General features: G+C 43.5%; 1 protein-coding gene across 1 annotated transcript in view; it reads left to right on the top strand.

Moving 5' to 3' along the window:
• Positions 1-24,746, top strand: part of LOC126266954 (5-formyltetrahydrofolate cyclo-ligase-like) — a 101,927-nt gene that overhangs the window by 24,270 nt on the left and 52,911 nt on the right. Inside the window, exon 3 of the mRNA XM_049971671.1 lies at positions 22,865-22,995. Coding sequence (XP_049827628.1) covers positions 22,865-22,995 — 131 coding nt within the window. The remainder of the gene's footprint in view (positions 1-22,864; positions 22,996-24,746) is intronic.

Raw genomic sequence — 24,746 nt, 5'->3', positions numbered from 1 at the left:
TGTGTAATTCATCTACCAAAGACATAACTTACAAAGACCTTGTCCAGTTTTTGACAATTCTTCGTCGGTTTAGAGATCTTACTGAGAAAGGGACCGCACCTATTCTCCATCGCCGATTTCGTCCAAATTTAAGCTACATGTAGGGCTTGGCCAGAAACGAAAGTGACATAAGGGCGAGGTCCAGATGCGAATCGTTTGAAGGGTTTAGTAAAAAATAGCATTTTTGGCGAGGGTAGGTCGAGGCATCAATCATTTATGTTAGAGTTGTTTCCAGGCAGGGGTTGACGCAGCGGAAGGACTACAGAACGGTAATACAGGGGTTGGCTGCTCGTGTCCCCATGTGGAAACACTGTTTTGCTTCAAATTTTTTCGTTACTTGCACTAAAAATAAAAACAAAATAATGCTTAATATATTGTGTTTATTAATATGTTTTACAAAAGGCATGAAAAGAAAAGGCAAAGGAAAATTTGGGAACGCAATTGAATTTCTGAGAGAAGATTGACAATGTCCACCAGGGCGCCATAAATAACTGTCTAAGAATGGATTGCAGTTAAAGTATATAGGACCTTTGACCTTTGAGTAGTCCACGGCTGCTAATGGAATCTTCCGAAACCTTTTTTTACCGTTAAGAAAAGAATTTAATTAAAAAGCTTCAAAACGGATCTTTCCGAGAGGGAGAAAAAATCACATTCCGAGAAGACTGCATCAAAATACATTATACTGTACATCAACAGCTTTTCTCGTCACTTTTTTTCGAAATGGTACATTGGACGCGCGGGGTAGCTGCGCGGTCAGAGGCGCTTCGTGATGGTCCGTGCTCCTCCCCCCGTAGGAGGTTCCATTCCTCTTTCGGACATGGGTGTGTGTGTTGTCCTTAGCGTAAAGTAGTATAAGTTAGATGTAGTAGTGTGTAGGCTTAGCGACCGATGACCTCTACAGTTTGGTCCCATAAGATCTTACCATAAATTTCCTATTTCCAATGATACGCCACCCTTGGTCTCCTACTTAACAATGCTGAGAGAGAGAGTCATTTATGAATGTAAACCAAGTCTATTTTTCTATAGAGACATTAAGACAACCATGTAATTTTTAAAATGCTGCCTTTATAACGTGTGCAAGAACCCGAGAAAATGACTGCTTCTCCTGTTTTTACGAGAAATATCACCCAGACCATACAAAAATCAACTGTAACATGATAAAACTATTTAATTTTACATACGAAGTTCTCATGTACGCCTTATGATCCCCTCCTGCAAGTTTATTTGCAATCCAAAATTTTTCTTTGTCTTTGTTTCCCGTGCCTTTTATGCAAACATTAATAAATACAAAACACTCACAATTATTTTGGTTTATTTGTAGTGTAAGGAACGAAACACCTGAAAACAGAAGAAAGTTGACGCTTAGGAACTAGACCCCACGACCCTCGGATTAGTCTGATTGTACGTTCCAGTCGAATTCAGAAAGTTATTACTTCCTCCGAAACATAATGTCCACGAGGATAAAGTAAGATATTTTGGGCATGTACATACGTGTGTCAATAAATTGCCGGGTACCAATGTTAAAATCGTGGCGTCAAGCGTTCAGGGATATGACATGAAAGTTCATATGTAACTAAACATGTTCGTCCCAACCGGCACCACTTTTTTTATACATCGAGTGTAAATATGAACATTTCAAAGGAGGTACCGATGTCTGCCACAAATGGGCGATCTAATAATTGAATGGCGAAAGTTGAAAATTTGTGCCGGTCCGGGACTCGAACCGGAAGTTCCCGCTTTTCTACAGCGGTCCCGTTAACCGCTTCGGCTATCCGAGAACGCTTTGCGACCGACCCAAATTCTCAACTTACCGCACGCTACGAAGTAGCGTCCACTGCCCATTTACCTCATTGCTTGCTGCGTGTCCTGTAATCCACGTCTGGCACGGATCCCACTGTGCATCCGAATTGCGGATATCAGAGAAGTCAACAAATTTTCGCTTGCCTGCTCAACGCGGATGCACAATGGCGTCCGTACCTCTTGTGAGACTACAAGAAACACTGCAAGCAAATGAGGTAGTGGACAGTGGACGCTACTTCGTAGCGTGCGGCAAGTTGAGAATTTGGGTCGGACGGAAAAGTGTGTCCAGACAGCCGAAGCGGTTAAGGCGACCGCTCGCTTAAAAGAGGAAATCCGGGTTCGAGTCCCGGTCCAGTACAAGTTTTCGACTTTCGCCACTGAATTATTTCAACGCCCACTTGCGCCAGACGTCGATACCTCCCCTGAAATGTTGAATTCGTGGCGTCAAACGTTCAGGTATATGACACGAAAGCCCATCTCTAATAAAAAGCTTCATGGTGCTCTATGGCCTATTGCGAATTGTTTCCGAGGTAGAACCAATTAATGTACATTTTCTTTTGTGCTACAAGCAAAAACGTGTGTGTCTTACAACCCCCCCCCCCCCCCCCTTTCTTCACCGACTTCCAGACTTCCTTGCCAACTAACACGTGCAGTTGTCCATGGCGCGTTGTGGATGAAGTAGTGCAACTGGCTGAGAGGAGAGGGTGTCAGAGAGTAGCATCGGTTAATGGTCTTTATACACACGCTGGCTAAAATGACACACATCAACTCTAACGGAGAACATACAAACATGGCTTACGTTTAAGGCTTCTGCGAAGGTAGCGCTACTGCTGCTGTCGAGGAATAACAATGGTTGTCTCCATCACGTCGAATTCCTGATCGTAGAGTGTTCACCAAATTGTGGGAGCCTTTTGGATAACGAAGACGACCTAGGACCGAACACACGGCGTTCACGCTCTTAAGCTGATTATAGATTATACTACTCTAAACATCTAATAGTACGAGGGCAAGTCAATTTTTATCCGCAATTGGGTTATATTTTTTTTATTTTGGTAGTACTGTCGTTTTACGTTAATAACACATCCTTTGTTTGTTTGTTGTTATATCTTAGCTATTTTCAAGCTGCTAGGTTAGTTTCGTTATCGCTGCCGTGTTGTTAATCGTGGCTGCTCCTTTGCCTACTTTGCATCAAAGAAGAGCGACGTTCAGCAATCCGTTTTTTGTGGTCGGAAGGCGTATCAGAGGTCGGAATTCATAAAAGACTTTCTGTATAGTACGGGAACAGTGTTTTGCCACAACGGAGTGTCTACAAATGGATTGAAAAATTCCGAAATGGTCGCAAAAGTGTTACGCACCATGAAGGAGCCGGACGACCGTTTACCGCCACAAATGAAGAAACCATTGAGCATTCACGTGAAATGATTCTCTTAGATATAAGATTAACTGTTGGCGGAGTGACACATCGTCTTAAAATTTGTCACGATTCTGCCTACGAAATAATCCACAACAGACTTGTGTTTCATAAAGTTTGTGCAAGATGAGTCCCAAAAGAACTCACACATTTGCATAAACAAACGCGCTTGGACACCTGCAAAAACATTTGGATCGCTATGGTAACGAAGGGGACAACTTTTTAGACAGGATCATTATTGGTGAGGAAACATGGATCCATCATTACGAACCGGAGAGTAAACGGCAGAGTATGGAATAGATACATCGAAATTCGCCGGGCAAGAAAATGTTCAAGACCCAACCGTCTGCAGGAAAATTGATGCTTATGGTTTTTTCGGGCGCACAAGGTCCATACTGTATCATTGTGAGGAAAGGGGCACAACAATAAACAGTATACGTTACAGTGAGATGCTTACTACCATGCTAAAGTCTGCAATTCGAAGCAAACGCCGAGGATTGCTGTCAAAAGGTGTTGTGTTGTTGCATGACAATGCTCGTCCACATATTGCTGCCCACACTGCTGAAACGCTCCAGAAACTCAATTTGAAGTACTGGATCATCCTTCATATAGTCCCGATCTGGCCCCTTCTGACTACCACTTGTTTGGTCAACTAAAACCATTAAGGGGCCATCGATTTGCCTCGGACGAAGCACTGAAAGAAGTGGTACATTCCTAACTCGCAACTCAACCTCTTTTTATGAGGGCATCACAAAGCTTGTACAACGATAGACGAAGTGCGCTGAAACGCAAGGAGGGTATGTCGAAACATGATATTCTTGTAAGTTTCCTATTTGATTATCATACAATTTTTTAACTGCTTCGGGGATAATAATTGACTTTCCCTCGTACCTTCCACCTGGCTGACTGCAAACAATGTAATGCTCTTCTTTCACAATACTTGGAAACGGATAACTTGAGTTATCTGGCTGTAACACAACTTCAGTGGAATCTTGGTGTCCATTAAAGAAGATAGATCTTGCCTATCCTGCATCGACCATGAAATTTATAATCAAGTGATTCGTGACTTTCTCTTGGGCCCTTTTTATTTTATTGAGACATACAGTGTGTGTCCTGTCTCCTTCGGTAATTAATCCAGCATCCAATATTTCGCTGTTGTAATGGCACTGTAGCACAAAGAGCGACACGACACGTAATACTTTGCAATGCAACATTGCGCAATTGTAATGTATTATACTAACTTGTACTTCAGATAGAGGGTACATAAAGTCATCACATGATATCTGCAAAGAATCTTCAAAAACTTCAACTTCAACATCACTGCCTCTTCATCTTTTTCGGAGAAAAGAATTTCATTTGACTGTAATGTTAATTCTTCATTTTGAGCTTATATTCAGAAATTCTTCTTAATTAATTTTCGTGCCTCTTTTGATTTTTAATTTGCCTTCCGTGCTCAGGTAGATCTGTTAACCCAATGTGATACCATCCAACTCTCCCAATTTTTTCTCTTTGACCTTTAATAAACACCAATTCTTTGACAGGTATCTTCACGCCCTTTAGCATCATCTGGGCGTGGACTCTAAAATTCTGTACGTAGCTTAATTGTGAATTGCTGACCAAACAACCTTATCAACCTCCTCATTAAAAAAAAAAAGAAATCAAAACATTTGTTACCTCCTAACAATATCAGTGACCCATGAAAGACATGCGGAAAACTTGTAGCCTTCCAGATACAGCGTATCCACAATCTTCACATTGACAACACTGCAGGGCTTGAATTTTGTCATTGGTTAAATAATAATCGTCGTTTGCTTCCGTTAATACTGTTCCCTGATGAAGCAATATTTACACGGAATGGAATCAACAACGCACGTAATAATCATCAATGGTCGCTGGAAAATCCAGATGCTGCAGTTGAAATCTATTTCCAAGTTCCGATTAATGTTTGCCGCGACATTGTAGGTAACATGTTGGCAACTCCAGTCATTTTAGAAGAGCAATGACGGGACAGAATTACTAGCATTTTTTTGAAAAATTCCTTTCTTGAAAACGTTGATGACATTCCTTTGGATACGGGGACTGCAATGTATTTCCAGCATCACAGAGCCCCTTAGCAATGTACGAGACGAATGAGAGAACATCTGAATCGTGCTGTGCAGTGTGCAATGTACTTCCAGCACGACGGAGCCCCTCCCCATATTATCAGTCGTGTGAGGGCACACCTCAGCCGCACTTGCCCTAATTTCCGGTTTGGTTGCAGTAGTATAATTAATTAACCACCAACACCGCCAGACCTTACGCCATTACATTTTTGTTTATGGCGTTGGACGAAGTCTGGTGTGTACAAACGACAGGTGAGTACGCGTGATGAGCTGCCTGGTCTCATCATGGGCGCTGCTTCCTTCATTAGGGAACGTGCTGAGGCACTCAGACAAGCAACGCACGGTGTTCTCCCAAGAGTGCACAAATGCAATGATGTTGACAGTGGGATATTTGAACATAATTGTGGACTTTACGACGGTTATAATGGGATGTGTACGAAGATGGTTAGAGGTGAATTTGTTAAAAATACATATTTTTTCAATTAATATTTTGTAAAATGCATGTTATAGTGGCTACTAACAGTTCTACATGTTAAAACCTGACAGTATATTGGATTATACAGAACATAAATAACAGTTTACATTAAATGTGTTCTTTCTTGGAAGCCATTCGAAACAGGGCTTATGTTCCTATGAAGTATTTTGATTCACATCATCGTTCCTGTCACATATCTAAATATTGATCATTTTTCGTGGAACACGCTGTAGTAAGAGAAGTGTGATGGCCTCTATGTACTCCGCATGAATGTTCCATTAAATGTCAAAGGACATTGACGGAAACAGGTGCATCCATTAAGGAACTGCATTCATCTGTCCTGCGGTGGGAATGCACTGCTCGCTCGCTGAGTGCAACGTCGCCGTGGTCTGCGGGTTGGGTTGGATTGGGTTGGCGCTTCCTGCAGCGGTCGTTGGAAGATCGTATATCAGCTGCACCGGAGCACAATTGCGCCGATGGTGTGCCGAGGTCGCCACGTTTTGCTGCGTCTGAATCTCGCGAGAACAACTCCTGGGCGGAGCTGGCCGCGTGCCAAGATCTACACCGCGGTCTGACCTACTCCGGGGCGCCAGCTTCGCAAAGTCTCCACTTCCAGCGAGCAGTACATGAGCAAAGAAATAAACAGGAAGTGCACGGAAGAAAAGACAGAATTGCTCCACGAAAAATGTGAAGAAATCGAAAAATCAATGAGTGTCGGAACGGATGACTCAGAATATAGGAAAGTCAAAACAACCTTCAGTGAAATTAAAAGTAAGGATGGTAACATTAAGAGTGCATCGGGAATCCCACTGTTAAATGCAGAGGAGAGAGCGGACAGGTGGAATGACTACATTGAAGGCCTGTATGAGGGGGAAGATTTGTCTGATGTGATAGAAGAAGAAGAAACAAGAGTCGATTTAGAAGAGATAGGGGATCGAGTATAAGAATCAGAATTAAGACACCTTTTAAGGACTTAAGATCAAATAAGGCAGAATGGATTGATAACATTCTATCAGAATCTCTAAAATCATTTAGGGGAAGTGGCAATAAAACGGCTGCTTACGTTGGTGCGTAGAATGTATGGGTCTGGGGAGATACCATAAGTTTCCCGGAAAAATATCATCCACACAATTCCGAAGACTGCAAGAGCTGACAAGTGCGATAGCTATCGCATAAACAGTTTAATAGTTCATACATTCTATTCACTTACAAGAATAATATACACAAGAATGACAAAGAAAATTGAGGATGTCTTAGGAAAGGTAAAGGCACCAGAGGGGCAATTCTGACGTTGCGATTGATAATGGAAGCAAAACTATAGAAAAATCCAGACACGTTCATAGGATTTGTCAACCTAGTTAACGCTCGACAATGTAAAATGGTGTAAGGTGTTCGAAATTCTGAGGAAAATAAGGGTAAGCTCTAGGGACAGACGGGTAATATACAGCATGTACAAGAACGAAGAGGGTATAATAAGAGTGGACGAGCAAGAACGAAGTGATCGGATAAAAAAGGGGTGTAATCCGGGATCTAGTCTTTCACCCCTACTGATCAATCTGTATAACGAAGAACCAATGATGGAAATAAAAGAAAATTTTAGGAGTGGAATTAAAATTAAAGGAGAACGGATATTAATGATACAACAGAAGAGAGCCGAAGTACTTGAGATTTGGTGCTACAGACGAATGTTGAAAATAAGGTGGACTGATAAGATAAGGAATGAGGAGGTTCTGCACAGAATCTGAGGGGAAAGGAATATGTGAAAAACACTGACAAGGAGTTGGCACAGGTTGATAAGACATTAGGGAAAGACTTCCATGGTACTAGAGGGAGCTGTAGGGGGCAAAAACTATAGACGAAGACAAAGATGAATACATCTAGCAAATTATTGAGGACGTAAGTCGTAAGTGCTACTCTGAGATTAATAGATGACACAGGAGAGGAATTCGTGCTGGGCCGCATCAAACCAGGCAGAAGACGGATGACTCAACAAAAAAAAGGGTACATGACCAGCTGTTCAATAGCGAAAGCTTAAATGTAAGTATGAACTAAAATTCCTATTGATAGGTGAGCTACGATCGAATGCACAAGATCGACAACTGAACTTTTTATTTGATAGTCAAAATTATATGAACGTAAGGACAAAACTGACTGGCAGTCATGCTGGCATTCAAGCAATAAGCGCTAATAGGACCACGTTCAAAGCACCCGAAGAAGTTTGTTAGGTCCACTGTCGAGACATCTTGCGCAAAAGTGGGATTGCTGAGACATATGTGGGTGAAAGACAAGAAAGAAAGATTTTGTTTCCTATTTATAAAGTTTTCCGTATTTTACGTAATTTGATGGTAGTCTGCAATCTTGTTGTTGTTGCAGACCTTACATTTTTAAACAAGTAATTTAAGTTTTAAGAAAAGGTGATCTTTAACTATCCAGAACACTTTCCATCGGATTCTCAGGATGCAAGCCACCAGATTTAATCTAGCTCAAACCCAGCCCTTTTGAATTTCTGCAACTTAATATGCAATTTACATACACTAATAAGCCCAAAACTTTGTGAACTTGCTTAACAGCGGTTTTTTTCCTCCTTTGGACCGCAATACTGTTGATACTGTTGCGATTCGATAAGTTCTTGACACGTTTTCGGGAGTATGTAGCACCTTATGTCCACACACTGGTCACGATGAATTACGGGGACGTGTTCAAACAAATGTGGTGGTCAAGACATCAACGTGAATTCACTATCATGCTCAGCAATCCACTGTAGCACGATTCTGTTACCCTCCTGGAAGATGCCTTCTCTGACGGGATAAACATCAAGCATGAAAGGATGCTGGTGACTTGCAATAATCTTCAAATATTCTACAGTTATCATGGCGCCTTGGATTACCACTACAGGATCGATGGAAACCCAAGTATGTGTCCCTCATATCACAATACTGGTGCTATCGGCCTGCGTCCGCGCCAGAATGAAAGTTTCGAGCAGCTGCTCGCTTGGATGGCGGCGTATCCTAACAATACTATAGGACTGTCTAAAAAATATAATAAATATATATACGACCAAGAAACACTTTTCCATCTACCTACGGTTCAGTTTTGATGATTCCGTGCGCAATACAGTCGTAATTGTCTACCTCACAGGATCAACATGGGAAACCGTAGCGGTTGTCTGCTATGGGGTTCCATGTTCGACAACGTATGCAAAATGATGGGCTCCCAAACACTTGTGCTTGCACCAGCATTGTACTTTGTCGCCAAATCTGCCACAGATCGCCTTCTATCCTGCAGGAAGACTTCCCACCTTCACGTTCTGTGGTGAAACCCGGACTTCCAACGCCTAATCGCTTAATCGTGGTTTCACAGTCCTTCAGCCACTTTCCGCAGATAGTAACAAAGGCAGCACGCGGACAGCCGACCAGGTTCGCCGTCTCCGAGATGCTCTTTCGCAGCCACCAGGCTATGACAATCTGCCGCTTGTGAAAGTCGCTTAAGTCAGTGGAGTTACCCGCTTTCAATCCGTATTGTCCGTTGAATGATTCCACAGTCGTCTCTGCTCCCCTTACATACCACGGGCGTTCAATAGGTGATGCAAAAATGTTTTCTCTCTGCCAGTTTCGGTTGAAAAACGCGCAATTTGTTGTGGGAGATCTTGGAATATTCCCCTTAAGCGGGAATATTCCAAGATGAAGTCCAGCCGGCCGTTGTGACCGAGCGGTTCTAGGCGCTACAGTCTGGAACAGCGCGACCGCTATGGTCGCAGGTTCGAATCCTGCCTCGTGCATGGATGTGTGTGATGTCCTTAGGTTAGTTAGGTTTAAGTAGTTCTAAGTTGTAGGGGACTGATGACCTCAGATGTTAAGTCCCATAGTGCTCAGAGGCATTTGAACCATGAAGTCCCGATAGATGTTGGCGCTATAGATATAGCCTTCAAACAGCGTCTGTAACGCATATGCAGAGAGCTGCCACTGGGTTTCTTTTGGCGGAAAACCGGAGCTTGTCAGACATTCATAGGTCGTTGCACAACGTTACGGAGAACTGGCAGTGAACAAAAGCACGATGAGTCGTTGGGGGAGGTGTCTGTCATAATCGCAACAAGGTGACACACACCTGTCCAATATCTCGCGTGCCAGGCATCCGCGCTCAGTTGTGACTCCTACAATCTTGGAACGTGCAGACACTCCTTTCGACCTGACCGACGGATCACAATCAAACACCTTGTTGTGCAACTGGACGTCTCTGTTGGTAGTTCTGACACACTCGCCACCAGTTGTGGTACTCAAAGATGTGTGTGTCATATGGATTCCTCGCCGCCTAACAGAAGACCATAAAGAGGAACGAAGACCATCTGTGCGGAACTGCTTGCGCTGATCCTGACAGTTTTTTGTAGATCGTTGTCACAGGCGATGAAACGTGGGTTCCTTACTTCGAACTAGAAACAAAACGGTAATCCATGGTGTGGCGCCACACCACCTCTACTCCGAAGAGAAAGTTCAGTGACGCACCCTCAGCCGGTAGAGATATGACGACGATCTTCTGGGACTGTGAAGGGTTATTCTGATTGGTGTCCTTCCTCATGGTGCAACGATCAACAGGAAGTCTATTGTGCTACCTTCAGGACACTGAAGAATCGACCTCAGCATTTTCGTCGCCAAACGCAAGCCCTTACAGAAGTCTCCACACCCTGAACGAGCTCACAAAACGTCATTGAACTGTTTTTCCTCATCCACCACACAGCCCAGATCTCACGCCTTCCTACGTCGATCTGTTTGGCCCAATGAAGGATGCAGTCCGCAGGAAGCAGTATGTGTTTCAAGGGGAGTTTACTGAGGCACCAAGACGCTGGCTCCGACATCGACAAGTAGTGTGGTACCACGCGGGCATACAGATCTTCCCAGTAAGGTTGGGTAAGGCCGTCACATTGAACGGAGTTTATGTTGAAAAATAGGGTTTTTTAGCCCAAAGTTTGAGGAATAATATCGTGTAGTGGAATCCTGAATGAAATCAACTTGCTTTCTGAGGGAAAAAATGGGTTGCAATAGTTATTAACCGCCCTCGCACTTTCCTTACCGATTAACGTGGTCGCTACATCATCAGACGGTACTTAATCCCGGGGTGGGTAGCGGTCAGAATGTTTCGGCTTATCACTGTAATATTAGTGCATATAACGAAAAGACTTAATCATTAAGAAGAAAATTAGGCGAAAAGAATTTGTAGATACTTCTGCTATATTAAAGGACTACATTCCAGTCCTTATTTTTTCCGCAGTTTTGTGAAATCATGATCATCTGCAGCCCATTAAAGTGGAACCAGGAGACAGAGAGCAATCCGAAGACGGACTAAAATTCTTTAGCTTACCACGTATGCAAAGTCCTGCTTGTAGCGCTTCTGGAAATTTGCTACCGCACCTGCCGTGACCACTCTAGATACCTGGAACCACAGCTCTGCGATATTCCGCGGGAGGCCGTCGCTGCAGCCAATCAGCTACGCCATGCCGTGACTTCTAAGCCAGCATCGTCTTCGTCTTAGTCTTTTATTTCTTCGTCGGTCACATAGCTTTTTCATTTTCTGTCTCGTCTTCTAGAGCTGTTGTTCACGTTATTGCGGTTACCACCGGCGAGGCGTCTGTCGGGGGTTTTGCCATGGCTCCTCAGGTTGTTCTTACTTACTGACATATTTATAATTGTTCCAAGGCGGTGCTACTGTTAACGGAAACCCATTTGCAAAATACGGTCGATTAAAGAAATTCTTGTGTTATATCTTACAACCTGCCGCCCGCTGTTGCCAAGCGGTTCTAGGCGCAGCTGCTACGGTCGCAGGTTCGAATCCTGCCTCAAGCATGGATGTGTGTGATGTCCTTAGGTTAGTTAGGTTTAATTAGTTCTAAGTCTAGGGACTGATAACCTCAGATTTTAAGCTAGTTTGCTAACACATGTATACAATAATGATCAAAGGTATCCGGACACCTATCAGTGAACATTAGTATGTGGTACATCGACCTTTTGCGTTTGTCGACTTGAACCTTGTTAGGGGCACTTTCAGTGAGATCTCTGAATGTCACTAGGGAAACTGCAGCCCATTCTTGATCAAAAGTCGATGTTTGACGCTCCAGTCTAGAGAGGAGTCCATGTTCTAAAGCATCCGAAATGTGTTTCAGTGGCTTCAGTTCGGGACTCTCGGCAGACCAGTCCATTTCAGAAATGAAGTTATCCACAAATCATTGCCTCAAATATGCTGCTTTATGACAGTGTGTATTATGATGCTGACACAATCACCGTCTTTCCTTATTTAATGTTTTCTTAAGCACAGTGAAAGTGATGGCACACTAACCACGAAAAACACCCTCATACTGCAACGCCACATCTTCCACTCTTCGCTGTGTGTTCTGCACATGATAAGAGGTAGTGTTCTCCAGGTATTCACCAAACGTAAACCCTTCCGTCACATTGCCACAGGGTATAGCGTCATTCATCGCCCCTAATCACTCGTTTGCAGTCATCCAGTCCCCGGAGGCGTCGTTCTTCCCACCCCCTGAATAATAGATTAGCAGTGACCACAGAAATGTGTGGCTATTGTACTCCTTCGTTTTTAGCTCCCTTAGCACAGTCATTGTGCTATGTGGACTGCTGGTAGCACTTTGGAATCCACGGTCGATTCCTTCCGCTGGTTTCATGCGGATTTTTACAACCACCCTCCTCGAAGGTCGGCGATCCCTGTCCGTCAGTACATAAAGTCCAACTCGTCTTGGTTTAGCTGTAGGTCTGTCTTCACGTTTTCACTTCACAGTCTCATCCCAAACAGTCGACTTAAGCAGTTTTAGGAAGTTTGGAATGTGCCTGTTGGATCTGTTGCTCAGCTGTCATCCAACGACTGGTTAGTCGTTGGATGTCATGTTCGAAGTCAATGAGCTGTGTCCTGCCCGCTCCATTCTGATGTTACTTCTTCACTGCTGACTGTAAAATACTCCCCACGTTGTTTTATATTGGTGGGTTCTCCTGAACCATGGACCTTGCCGTTGGTGGGGAGGCTTACGTGCCTCAGCGATACAGATGGCCGTACCGTAGGTGCAACCACAACGGAGAGGTATCTGTTGAGAGGCCAGACAAACATGTGGTTCATGAAGAGGGGCAGGAGCCTTTTCAGTAGTTGCAGGGGCAACAGTCTGGATGATTGACTGATCTGGCCTTGTAACATTAACCAAGACGGCCTTGCTGTACTGGTACTGCGAACTGCTGAAAGCAAGGGGAAACTACAGCCGTAATTTTTCCCAAGGGCATGCAGCTTTACTACAGCTTTACTGTATGATTAAATGATGATGGTGTCCTCTTGGGTAAAATATACCGGGGTTAAAATAGTCCCCCATTTGGATCTACGGGCGGGGACTACTCAGGAGGACGTTGTTATCAGGACAAAGAAAACTGGCGTTCTACGGATCGGAGAGTGGAATGTCAGATCCTTTAATCGGGCAGGTAGGTTAGAAAATTTAAAAAGGGGAATGGATAGGTTAAAGTTAGACATAGTGGGAATTAGTGAAGTTCGGTGGCAGGAGGAACAAGACTTCTGGTCAGGTGAATACAGGGTTATAAATACAAAATCAAATAGGGGTAATGCAGGAGCAGGTTTAATAATGAATAGCCGGCCGCGGTGGTCTAGTGGTTGAGGCGCTCAGTCCAGAACCGCGCGTCTGCTACGGTCGCAGGTTCGAATCCTGCCTCGGGCATGGATGTGTGTTATGTCCTTAGGTTAGTTAGGTTTAAGTAGTTCCAAGTTCTGGGGGACTGATGACCACAGATGTTAAGTCCCATAGTGCTTAGAGCCATTTGAACCATTTGAGCCATTTTTTAATAATGAATAAAAAATAGGAGTCCGGGTAAGCTACTACAAACAGCATAGTGAACGCATTATTGTGACCAAGATAGACACAAAGCCCATGCCTACTACAGTAGTACAAGATTATATGCCAACTAGCTCTGCAGATGATGAGGAAATTGATGAAATGTATGATGAGATAAAAGAAATTATTCAGGTACTGAAGGGAGACGATCATTTAATAGTTATGGGTGACTGGAATTCGTCAGTAGGAAAAGGGAGAGAAGGAAACATAGTGGGTGAATATGGTTTTGGGCTAAGAAATGAAGGAGGTAGCCGTCTGGTAGAATTTTTCACAGAGCATAACTTAATCATAGCTAACACTTGGTTCAAGAATCATAAAAGAAGGTTGTATATATGGAAGAATCCTGGAGATACTAAAAGGTATCAGATAGATTATATAATTGGTAAGACAGAGATTTAGGAATCAGGTTTTAAATTGTAGGATATTTCCAGGGGCAGATGTGGACTCTGACCACAATCTATCGGTTATGACCTGTAGATTAAAACTGAGAAACTGCAAAAAGGTGGGAATTTAAGGAGATGGGATCTGGATAAGCTGAAAGAACCAGAGGTTGTACAGAGTTTCAAGGAGAGCATAAGGGAACAATTGACAGGAATGGGGGAAAGAAACACAGTAGAAGAAGAAGGGGTAGCTCTGAAGGATGAAGTAGTGAAGGCAGCAGAGGATAAAGTAGGTAAAAAGACGAGGGCTAGTAGAAATCCTTGGGTAACACAAGAAATATTGAATTTAATTGATGAAAGGAGAAAATATAAAAATGCAGTAAATGAAGCAGGCAAAAAGGAATACAAACGTCTCAAAAATGAGATCGACAGGAAGTGCAAAATGGCTAAGCAGCCATGGCTAGAGGACAAATGTAAGGAGGTAGAAGCTTATCTCACTAGGGGTAAGATAGATACTGCTTACAGGAAAATTAAAGATACCTTTGGAGAGAAGAGAACCACTTGCATGAATATCAAGAACTCAGATGGCAACCCAGTTCTAAGCAAAGAAGGGAAGGCAGAAAGGTGGAAGGAGTATATAGAAGGTTTATACAAGGGCGATGTACTTGAGGACAATATTATGGAAATGGAAGAAGATGTAGATGAAGACGAAATGGGAGATAAGATACTGCGTGAAGAGTTTGACAGAGCGCTGAAAGACCTGAGTTGAAACAAGGCCCCGGGAGTAGACAACATTCCATTATAACTACTGACGGCCTTGGGAGAGCCAGTCATGACAAAACTCTACCAGCTGGTGAGCTAGATGTATAAGACAGGCGAAATACTCTCAGATTTCAAGAAGAATATAATAATTCCAATCCCAAAGAAAGCAGGTGTTGCCAGATGAGAAAATTACCGAACTATCAGTTTAATAAGTCACAGCTGCAAAATACTAACGCGAATTCTTTACAGACGATGGAAAAACTGGTAGATGCGGACCTCGGGGAGGATCAGTTTGGATTCCGTAGAAATGTTGGAACACGTGAGGCAATACTGACCTTACGACTTATCTTAGAAGAAAGATTAAGAAAAGGTAAACCTACGTTTCTAGCATTTGTAGACTTGGAAAAAGCTTTTGACAATGTTGACTGGAATACTCTCTTTCAAATTCTGAAGGTGGCAGGGGTAAAGTACAGGGAGCGAAAGGCTATTTACAATTTGTACAGAAACCAGAAGGCAGTCATAAGAGTCAAGGGGCATGAAAGGGAAGCAGTGGTTGGGAAAAGAGTGAGACAGGGCTGTAGCCTCTCCCAGATGTTATTCAATCTGTATATTGAGCAAGCAGTAAAGGAAACAAAAGAAAAATTCGGAGTAGGTATTAAAATTCATGGAGAAGAAGTAAAAACTTTGAGGTTCGCCGATGACATTGTAATTCTGTCAGAGACAGCAAAGGACCTGGAAGAACAGTTGAACGGAATGGACAGTGTCTTGAAAGGAGGATATAAGATGAACATCAACAAAAGCAAAACGAGGATAATGGAATGTAGTCAAATTAAATCGGGTGATGCTGAGGGAATTTGATTAGCAAATGAGACACTTAAAGTAGTGAAGGAATTTTGCTATTTAGGAAGTAAAATAACTGATGATGGTCGAAGTAGAGAGGATATAAAATGTAGACTCGCAATGGAAAGGATAACGTTTCTGAAGAAGAGAAATTTGTTAACATCGAATGTAGATTTATGTATCAGGAAGTCGTTTCTGAAAGTATTTGTATGGAGTTTAGCCATGTATGGAAGTGAAACATGGACGATAAATAGTTTGGACAAGAGGAGAATAGAAGCTTTCGAAATGTGGTGCTACAGAAGAATGCTGAAGATAAGGTGGATAGATCACGTAACTAATGAGGAGGTATTGAATAGGATTGGGGAGGAGAGAAGTTTGTGGCACAACTTGACTAGAAGAAGGGATTGGTTGGTATGACATGTCCTGAGGCATCAAGGGCTCACAAATTTAGCATTGGAGGGCAGCGAGGAGGGTAAAAATCGTAGAGGGAGACCAAGAGATGAATACACTAAGCAGATTCAGAAGAATGTAGGTTGCAGTAGGTACTGGGAGATGAAGAAGCTAGCACAGGGCAGAGTAGCATGGAGAGCTGCATCAAATCAGTCTCAGAACTGAAGACAACAACAAGAACAACTCCTCTCTTATGGTTCAACATGGTTCAAATGGCTCTGAGCACTTGTGAATTCACTTCTCAGGTCATCAGTCGCCTAGAACTTAGAACTGATTAAACCTAACTAACCTAAGGACATCACACACATCCATGCCCGAGGCAAGATTCGGACCTGCGACCGTAGCGGTTGCTCGGCTCCAGACTGTAGCGCCTAGAACCCCACGGTCACTCCGGCCGGCTCTCGTATAGTGATCAATTCTACATTACAAGAGAGTGTACGGATGCTTTTGATCAGGCGCTGTAGGTGTGGCTACTCCTTGTAACGTTACCGCGAGAGCGCAACATTTCAAGAATGACGTTACATCTATCAGTTTAAGGCCAGCCATCAATGAGCGGTAGGGCCAGTAACGCGAATGGTACGGTGTGCGACTGAATGTCGAGTGTACGAGATTTCTGTAAGTATAATGCAAAGAAATCGTCATGACCGTGAAGAGGCATCATTCTTTCTCCTAAAAGGTGACATCTGTCAAGTACCACGCATTGTTTTCTTGTGGATGACGCCATTGATTAAACGTCAAAGGCATTAACATATTTGACAGAGAAAAATGAAACTGCTCTTAGCAGCAGCCGAAGTGAATTGCCAGCCGGCGATCTGTGATTCGTTACAGCAGTGCATAGTTTCTTTAATACAGTGCGTTCAGTAGTAACATTTTATGTGCCACCTCATATTGTTTTGAATGCCCTAACTTGTTCGTGACTTCTCCTCTGATCGAGATGTACAACAGTATGTCTCGCTGATTGCTCTTGTTTTCCATTGAGCTGATGTGTTAACTTTAAGCCTGACAGTTCAGGGGTCGCTGTTGGGAAAACATCTTGGAATCCTGTCGTCATAAATGTTGCAGCTGTGATGTACGTTAAAGCACTCTTCTGAAGTGTACATAGGTATCACGAACACTGTCGTTTGTGAACGCTACACATAAATGAGGAAACACCTGGCGAGACTGTACGGATTAAGTTCATGCAGTATATAAAATCTTACGACAACAATGAGTAATCAATCGTTTCCAAAACACAAAACAATGTGAAATCAAAAATGGACTGTAATCTGATGTGAGATGTGTTCACAACAACCCCCCCCCCCCCCCCTACACACACACACTGGTCATGTAGTATCAGTGATCGTACTGTCCATTTGTAGAACGGGGAAAGTGCATGACCTATCTGAATTTAACTGAGAGCAGACTATTATGGCCCGGAGGCTCAGTACAAACACTTCGGAAACTGCAAGACTTGTGGACTGTTGTCCGCAGCTCGTGGTCTATTGGCTACCGTTGGTGCCTTTGGATCACGGAGTCCCGTGGATTGTCTCTGCCTGGGGATGGGTGTTTGCGTTGGCCTCATCATTTCCTCCTCCTCCTACTCCTCCTCATAATCATTATTTGTGTCAGTGACTAGATTGGATTGTGAAAACAAATGGAAGGAGTAAAAATTGGGGCTTTGTACGGGCGCTGATGACAGTGCAGTTGAGCGCCCTACAAACCAAATATCATCGTCATCATCATCATCATCGTCATCATCATCTTCTTGTTGACTGCTCGAGGAGAGCTGTCGTGAGTGTCTTCAACACGTGACGAAACCAAGGGGAAACCATGTCCAGACGTCGCGGAGGTTGGTCGACTACCCCTCATTACAAATGTCAGACGGCGTAGGCTCGTTACACTGGTACAACAGGAGAGGCGGCGAACTATGGCGCAACCAACATTAAACTTAAATGCTGGGCAGAGTACAAGTGTGTCTCAACACACAGTGCACCGAACATCCCTAACGATGGGCCTCCGCGACAGACAACCCATACATGTGCCAATGTTAACACTACATCGGCAACTACGCCTGAAATGGGCACGTTACCAGCGGCATTGGACGCTGGCGCCATGACAGCGCGTTGTATGGTGTGATGAATCCCGATATATTTTTCATCATGCCGATGAGAGGGCGTGAATCTGTCTTTTCCAGGGGAACAAGACATTGACACATATACTGCGGGACGGAGACAAGCTGGTGACGGCTCCATTATGTTCCGGGAAACATTCATGTGGGCATCCATGGGTCCATTCATCCTCGTGCAAGGCACCATGAGGAGTATCGTACGTTCGTTGCAGACCACCTACACCCCTTAATTACGATCATGTTTCCCGAAGGCAGTGGAATTTTCTAGGAGATAATACGCCATGTCACAAGGCCAAGAGCGTGCTGGAATCATTCGAGGAACAGTTTCGACCCGGTCGTTGTGGCCGACCGCTTGTATGCGCTTCAGTCCGGAACCACGCGACTGCTACGATCGCAGGCCCGAATCCTGCCTCGGGCGTGGATGTGTGATGTTCTTAGTTCAGTTAGGTTTACTTAGTTCTACGTCTAGGGGACTGATGACTTCAGATGTTAAGTCCCATAGTGCTTAGAGCCATTTTTGAACAGTTTCGAGTTCCCATTGATGTGCAAGCCCCTCAATGCCCTCCTCCCCGGAATTTATGGGACTTAGATGACTTGCGTGTGTAGACGTGGTGCCAACTCCCTCCAGAGACTTACCAAGGCTTCATTGCTACAACGCGTCGCTGCTGTTATTGTGTCAAAGGTGGACATACCGGCTATTAGGTAGGTGGTCATAATGTTCTGACTGATCAGTGTAATTGAAAAACATATTAGCTATCGCGAACAGCTCTTAATATTTTTTATTGTTAGCGGTCATAGTTTCGAGTATTATGCCTTTGTTTATGCAGCTTCTGTATCTGCACGGCGCAGTGTCCTTTACACATGCGTGTATGTCTAAAGTAACAGACATGTCTTTGACGATTACAGCTGTGCTAAACATTACGAAATAGATTTGCGTTCTGTGAGTGTGGATTGACGTCAGATGTTTGCGACGCATGAATATTTGTGCCGGACAGAGATTCGTACACGGATTTTCCTTTTGCCTTACCAAATCGGCTATCCAAACACATCACACAGACGATCCAAACTTCCATCACAACTCTTATGCTCGCATTATTTGTGATTCTCACACAGGGTGACAAATACTACATCGCAATTTTAGTACGCACAGCACACAGCCAGTTCACAGAGACGGGAAGTCTTAGCCGATAGCTCCCCACACCTTAAGAATGGCACTTGCTCCCAGTTCGCCGCGATAATCACCCGGCAATGGTCATCCGGGGTAGGGCAGAACCACGATTGATCACAATGAGACTCCGCTTATCAGCAGTCCATGCTTCCCTCTGCAAACGTTGCCGTCTGCTAGTCTTCCACTAATGGTGCGGGATGTCACAGATTAGCCCAAGGGGTCCATTACTTGTCCTCGTACGGCAGGGGTTACGATGTACTTGGTGCACAGTACGAGGATCCTCCCTTGTGGTGGTCAGACGTGGTCAACCGGAAACTAAACGACGAGTATGTCTGCGCTCGCGTTCACGTTACGTGTAGCCTCGAGGCACTGTCATTTCCAAATGCACCAAAAATCAAGATACTGCGTGATTCGACCGAACGCGTAAATGGAGTCCCACACTGTCAGGTGGTGATAACATTGTCCAATACGAATGTGCGGTATCTCCGTGTCTTTTGCAGTGTTCACTCAACATCGGACGCTGTTGACCCTTATACGGGGTGCTCAAAAAGTCTCTCCGCAGTGCCGTATGATTATTAACCGCGTGGTCCGTATGCAGCAGTGAATCTACCGAAATGTAACTCAGTAGAACACAAGTTATCAATTTATTGAATATTCATTTTTACTTACAAATTTTCACATTAAATGTTGAAAGTGTCCCTGCTGTTGTTGAATACACAGTTCAGTTCGTCTAATCATGTTTCCAAACACAAGCTGGAACATTTCTTCTGTAACAGAAGCAGTGACAATGGATATTGCAGTTTTCAATTCATTGATGGATTTTGGGCGGTTTTTATAGACAGTTGCTTTCGCTGCACCTCAGAAGAAAAATTCAGGTGGTGTTAGGTCAGGTGGAGGCCAAAGTCCCTGTTAAATTATGCGACCACCAAAACCATCAGCAAGCAGTGACATTAAAACGCGAGCTGAATGTGCGGTTGCACCATCTTGTTGAAAATAACCGTTCAGTAATTCACCTAAGACAAGTTCTCCTATGAATGGGTACAGAATATCACTGCAGTATCGTTGTGCGTTTATTGTTTCGTTGAAAAATATGGGACCAGCAATCCGACGTCTAGAAATTGCAATCCAAACCCCTGTTTTCACAGAATGAAGTGGTACCTCATCAATAAACAATGGATTTGCAGTGCTTCACATACGAGAATTTTGCGAGTTCATTTACCCGATAAATGAAACCATGCCTCATCAGTCAAATACGTTTCATTAAGAATATCCCTTCAATTTTGTTGAACGAAATTTTTGATCCATTAACAATAATGCAGTCTGTGGCCATGATCAGTATTTTTCAGTTCTTGCACAACTGTCCCTTTGTATGGGAAAAGTTCTAATTTTTTCCTTACAGCTGTGTTTTTGTTCCGACACTGACATCGATTTCCTGGGCGAGTTTTCTTACTGACTTGTTCGGACTCGTGGACATTTTATCGGAAATTATCCCGAAGGCAAAACGCTATGACGACCGCTTCACGGTTCATCTGTCATTGAACCCGTACTTCGAAATTTGTTAATCAAATCTCGCACAGTATCGTGATGTGCGAGTGTTGTCTCTGGGAAAACTGAATTCAATGTTTGACGAACTGAAACTGTGCATTTACCGCCAGCTTTGGACACTTGTTCGACTAAAAACACACGTTAGCATTTTAAATGCGACAAAAACAAACCAACTAAACTTAAACGTTCATGTCGACACGTAACGACACACAACAAAGATACTGCTGACGCTGGTTGAGATAAGCGAAACAGTGGAATGTTGGGAGAGTCCACTTGAAGGGAAGTAACCCAGGCAGGCGAACAATCATACGGTAAGCGCGGCTAACAATCATACGGCACTGCGGAGAGACTTTTTGAACACCCCGTATATCCTACAAGCCCTGGTATCACCATCAAAGAACTGTGGTGGCCGTTATGTCTATCATAGACAGTTGCAACTCTAAATCATTTACGCACCCGCCGATGACGTGTGCGTGTACGAAGTTATAGTGATGTCTACCATGTCTTATCGGTAATTAACTTCCAGGCGGTGTAAAATCTAATTGCCGTATGTTTCCTAGTAATAAAGAGGAGTGTCAGTGGTTCCGCTCAAATAAGACGACCCTTAATATTGGAAAATTAACTTTTATTTCATTCTGATTACATGTGTTTTGCCAATATTCTGGCTTATGATGGCGTCACAGTGCGGCAAACGAGGTCCACGAGAAAGACAAGCCGCAGTGCATACGTCATAAGGGTAGGCTTGAGTTCGCTCACTCAGCTCGGCAGAACTGCGTTTCTGCACGTAATAACTCGTGATTGGGTATTTGTGTACAAACGAGAATTACATCTTCTACTGGGATCTACTATTACGGAGTCTTATCGATTACTAGTACTACAATGAAATACTTAACTTTGCGGGATACTTTAATTTTAGGCCGCGTGGTCTTAGGCGCTGCAGTTATAGACCGTGCGGCTGGTCCCGGCGGAGGTTCGAGCCCTCCCTCGGGTATGGGTGTGTGTGTGTTTATCCATAGGACAATTTAGGTTATGTAGTGTGTAAGCTTAGGGACTGATGACCTTAGCAGTTAAGTCCCATAATATCTCACACCCATTTGAACATTTTTTTTGTAATTTTAGATTCATACTCGATATGAATAGTATAACGGTATGTTTATAGCATTTCGTCTCTTCTATTTAACAGTCCTCATTTCATGCAGGATTTAGTGTCTCATGCAATAGATAGCTACTTTGGAATGATTTTTAACTTTTTTCTACCCAGTAGAGTACTAACAAATTATTAGTAGGCCTACAGAATTCCAACCGTTGTAGGACTAATAAACAGGAAGGCTTCGTAACAGCGGATTCCAGTACAAGATGCAATTCCCATTTGTACCGAAATATGCAATCGCAAATAACGAATCGCTATTTAAGAGGTGTAGAAACGCAGTTCGTCTGATGAGCTTAGCGAGCGAGCACAAGCCCAGACTCGTGACGTACATGCCCCAGCTTGTTTTCCTCGTGGGCCTCGGGGTCAAAGCGGTACGTGATCGAAAAATAGCCGAGGTCGAATATGAATTCTGTGGTAAAAGAAGTGCGTATACCTATAAAAAGTAATAAAAATATTTCTTTTTGGTGTATTTATGATCGAAGAAAATAGCTTCTTGAAAAAATACTTCAGTGTTCGCTTGATAACGAGTATTACGCAGAATGTGTCTCAGGTTTAAACGAAATATACTAAGTAAGAATGGTCAATTTTGTTGCAGAAGCGCATCGATGTCAGACACAGTTTGTAGAGAGAACTGCAAGTTACTTTGTACTGATAATGATAGCTGGCACTTATTAGAAACGTTAGTGACATGTTGTCAGCAGTGAGAATTTCATTGTACGATAACTCTGGTGCTCATTTTGCGGCCAGCAGCTCCTGCAGCGGCCCGAATACAAACGCAGCCGGCGCGTCGCGGCGTACGTCAGCAAGGCGGATGAGGTCGGCACCGAGCAGCTCATACGGGGCATCATCGAGTCTGGAAGGGCGTGCTTCATACCCAGGTACGTACGCTTGGTAGACACGGCGCGTGTGCTTCCTATAGGTGAATTATATGTTTCTCAGTCCTCTAACAAAGATCTGCTTTCTATCTGAGGACAGGTTTTCCCCAGTGCCGCATAAAAAAGCTAATGGGACAAGAGCAGCCCCAAGCTATTTCAAAAATGGCTCTAAGCACTATGGGACTTAACATCTGAGGCCATCAGTCCCCTAGAACTCTTTTTTTTCTGACTGGTTTGATGCGGCCCGAAACGAATTGCTTCCCTGTGCTAACCTCTTCATCTCAGAGTAGCACTTGCAACCTACGTCCTCAATTATTTGCTTGACGTATTCCAATCTCTGTCTTCCTCTACAGTTTTTGCCCTCTACAGCTCCCTCTAGTATCATGGAAGTCATTCCCTCATATCTTAGCAGATGTCCTATCATCCTGTCCCTTCTCCTTATCAGTGTTTTCTACATATTCCTTTCCTCTCCGATTCTGCGTAGAACCTCCTCATTCCTTACCTTATCAGTCCACCTAATTTTCAACATTCGTCTATGGCACCACATCTCAAATGCTTCGATCCTCTTCTGTTCCGGTTTTCCCACAGTCCATGTTCCACTACCATACAATGCTGTACTCCAGACGTACATCCTCAGAAATTTCTTCCTCAAATTAAGGCCGGTATTTGATATTAGTAGACTTCTCTTGGCCAGAAATCCCTTTTTTGCCACAGCGAGCCTGCTTTTGATGTCCTCCTTGCTCCATCCGTCATTGGTTATTTTACTGCCTAGGTAGCAGAATTCCTTAACTTCATTGACTTCGTGAACATCAATCCTGATGTTAAGTTTCTCACTGTTCTCATTTCTACTACTTCTCATTACCTTCGTATTTCTCCGATTTACTCTCAAACCATACTGTGTACTCATTAGACTGTTCATTCCGTTCAGCAGATCATTTAATTCTTCTTTACTTTCACTCAGGATAGCAATGCCATCAGCGAATCGTATCATTGATATCCTTTCACCTTGTATTTTAATTCCACTCCTGAACCTTTCTTTTATTTCCCTCATTGCTTCCTCGATGTACAGATTGAAGAGTAGGGGCGAAAGGCTACAGCCTTGTCTTACTCCCTTCTTAATACGAGCACTTCGTTCTTGATCGTCCACTCTTATTATTCCCTCTTGGTTATTGTACATGACCCGTCTCTCCCTATAGCTTACCCCTACTTTTTTCAGAATCTTGAACAGCTTGCACCATTTTATATTGTCGAACGCTTTTTTTCAGGTCGACAAATCCTATGAACGTGTCTTGATTTTTCTTTAGCCTTGCTTCCATTATTAGCCGTAACGTCAGAATTGCCTCTCTCGTGCCTTTACTTTTTCTAAAGCCAAACTGATCGTCACCTAGCGCATTCTCAATTTTCTTTTCCATTTTTCTGTATATTATTCTTGTAAGCAGCTTCGATGCATGAGCTGTTAAGCTGATTGTACGATAATTCTCGCACTTGTCAGCTCATGCCGTCTTCGGAATTGTGTGGATGATGCTTTTCCGAAAGTCAGATGGTATGTCGACAAACTCATATATTCTACACGCCAACGTGAATAGTCGTTTTGTTGCCACTTCCCCTAATGATTTTAGAAATTTTGATGGAATGTTATCTATCTCTTCTGCCTTATTTGACCGTAAGTCCTCCAAAGCTCTTTTAAATTCCGATTCTAATACTGGATCCCCTATCTCTTCTAAATCGACTCCTGTTTCTTCTTCTATCACATC

Source organism: Schistocerca gregaria, chromosome 4, assembly GCF_023897955.1.
Source record: "Schistocerca gregaria isolate iqSchGreg1 chromosome 4, iqSchGreg1.2, whole genome shotgun sequence".
Lineage (NCBI taxonomy): Eukaryota > Metazoa > Arthropoda > Insecta > Orthoptera > Acrididae > Schistocerca > Schistocerca gregaria.
Note: the sequence above shows the minus strand (reverse complement) of the source record. Positions and strands in the feature narration are given on the sequence as shown.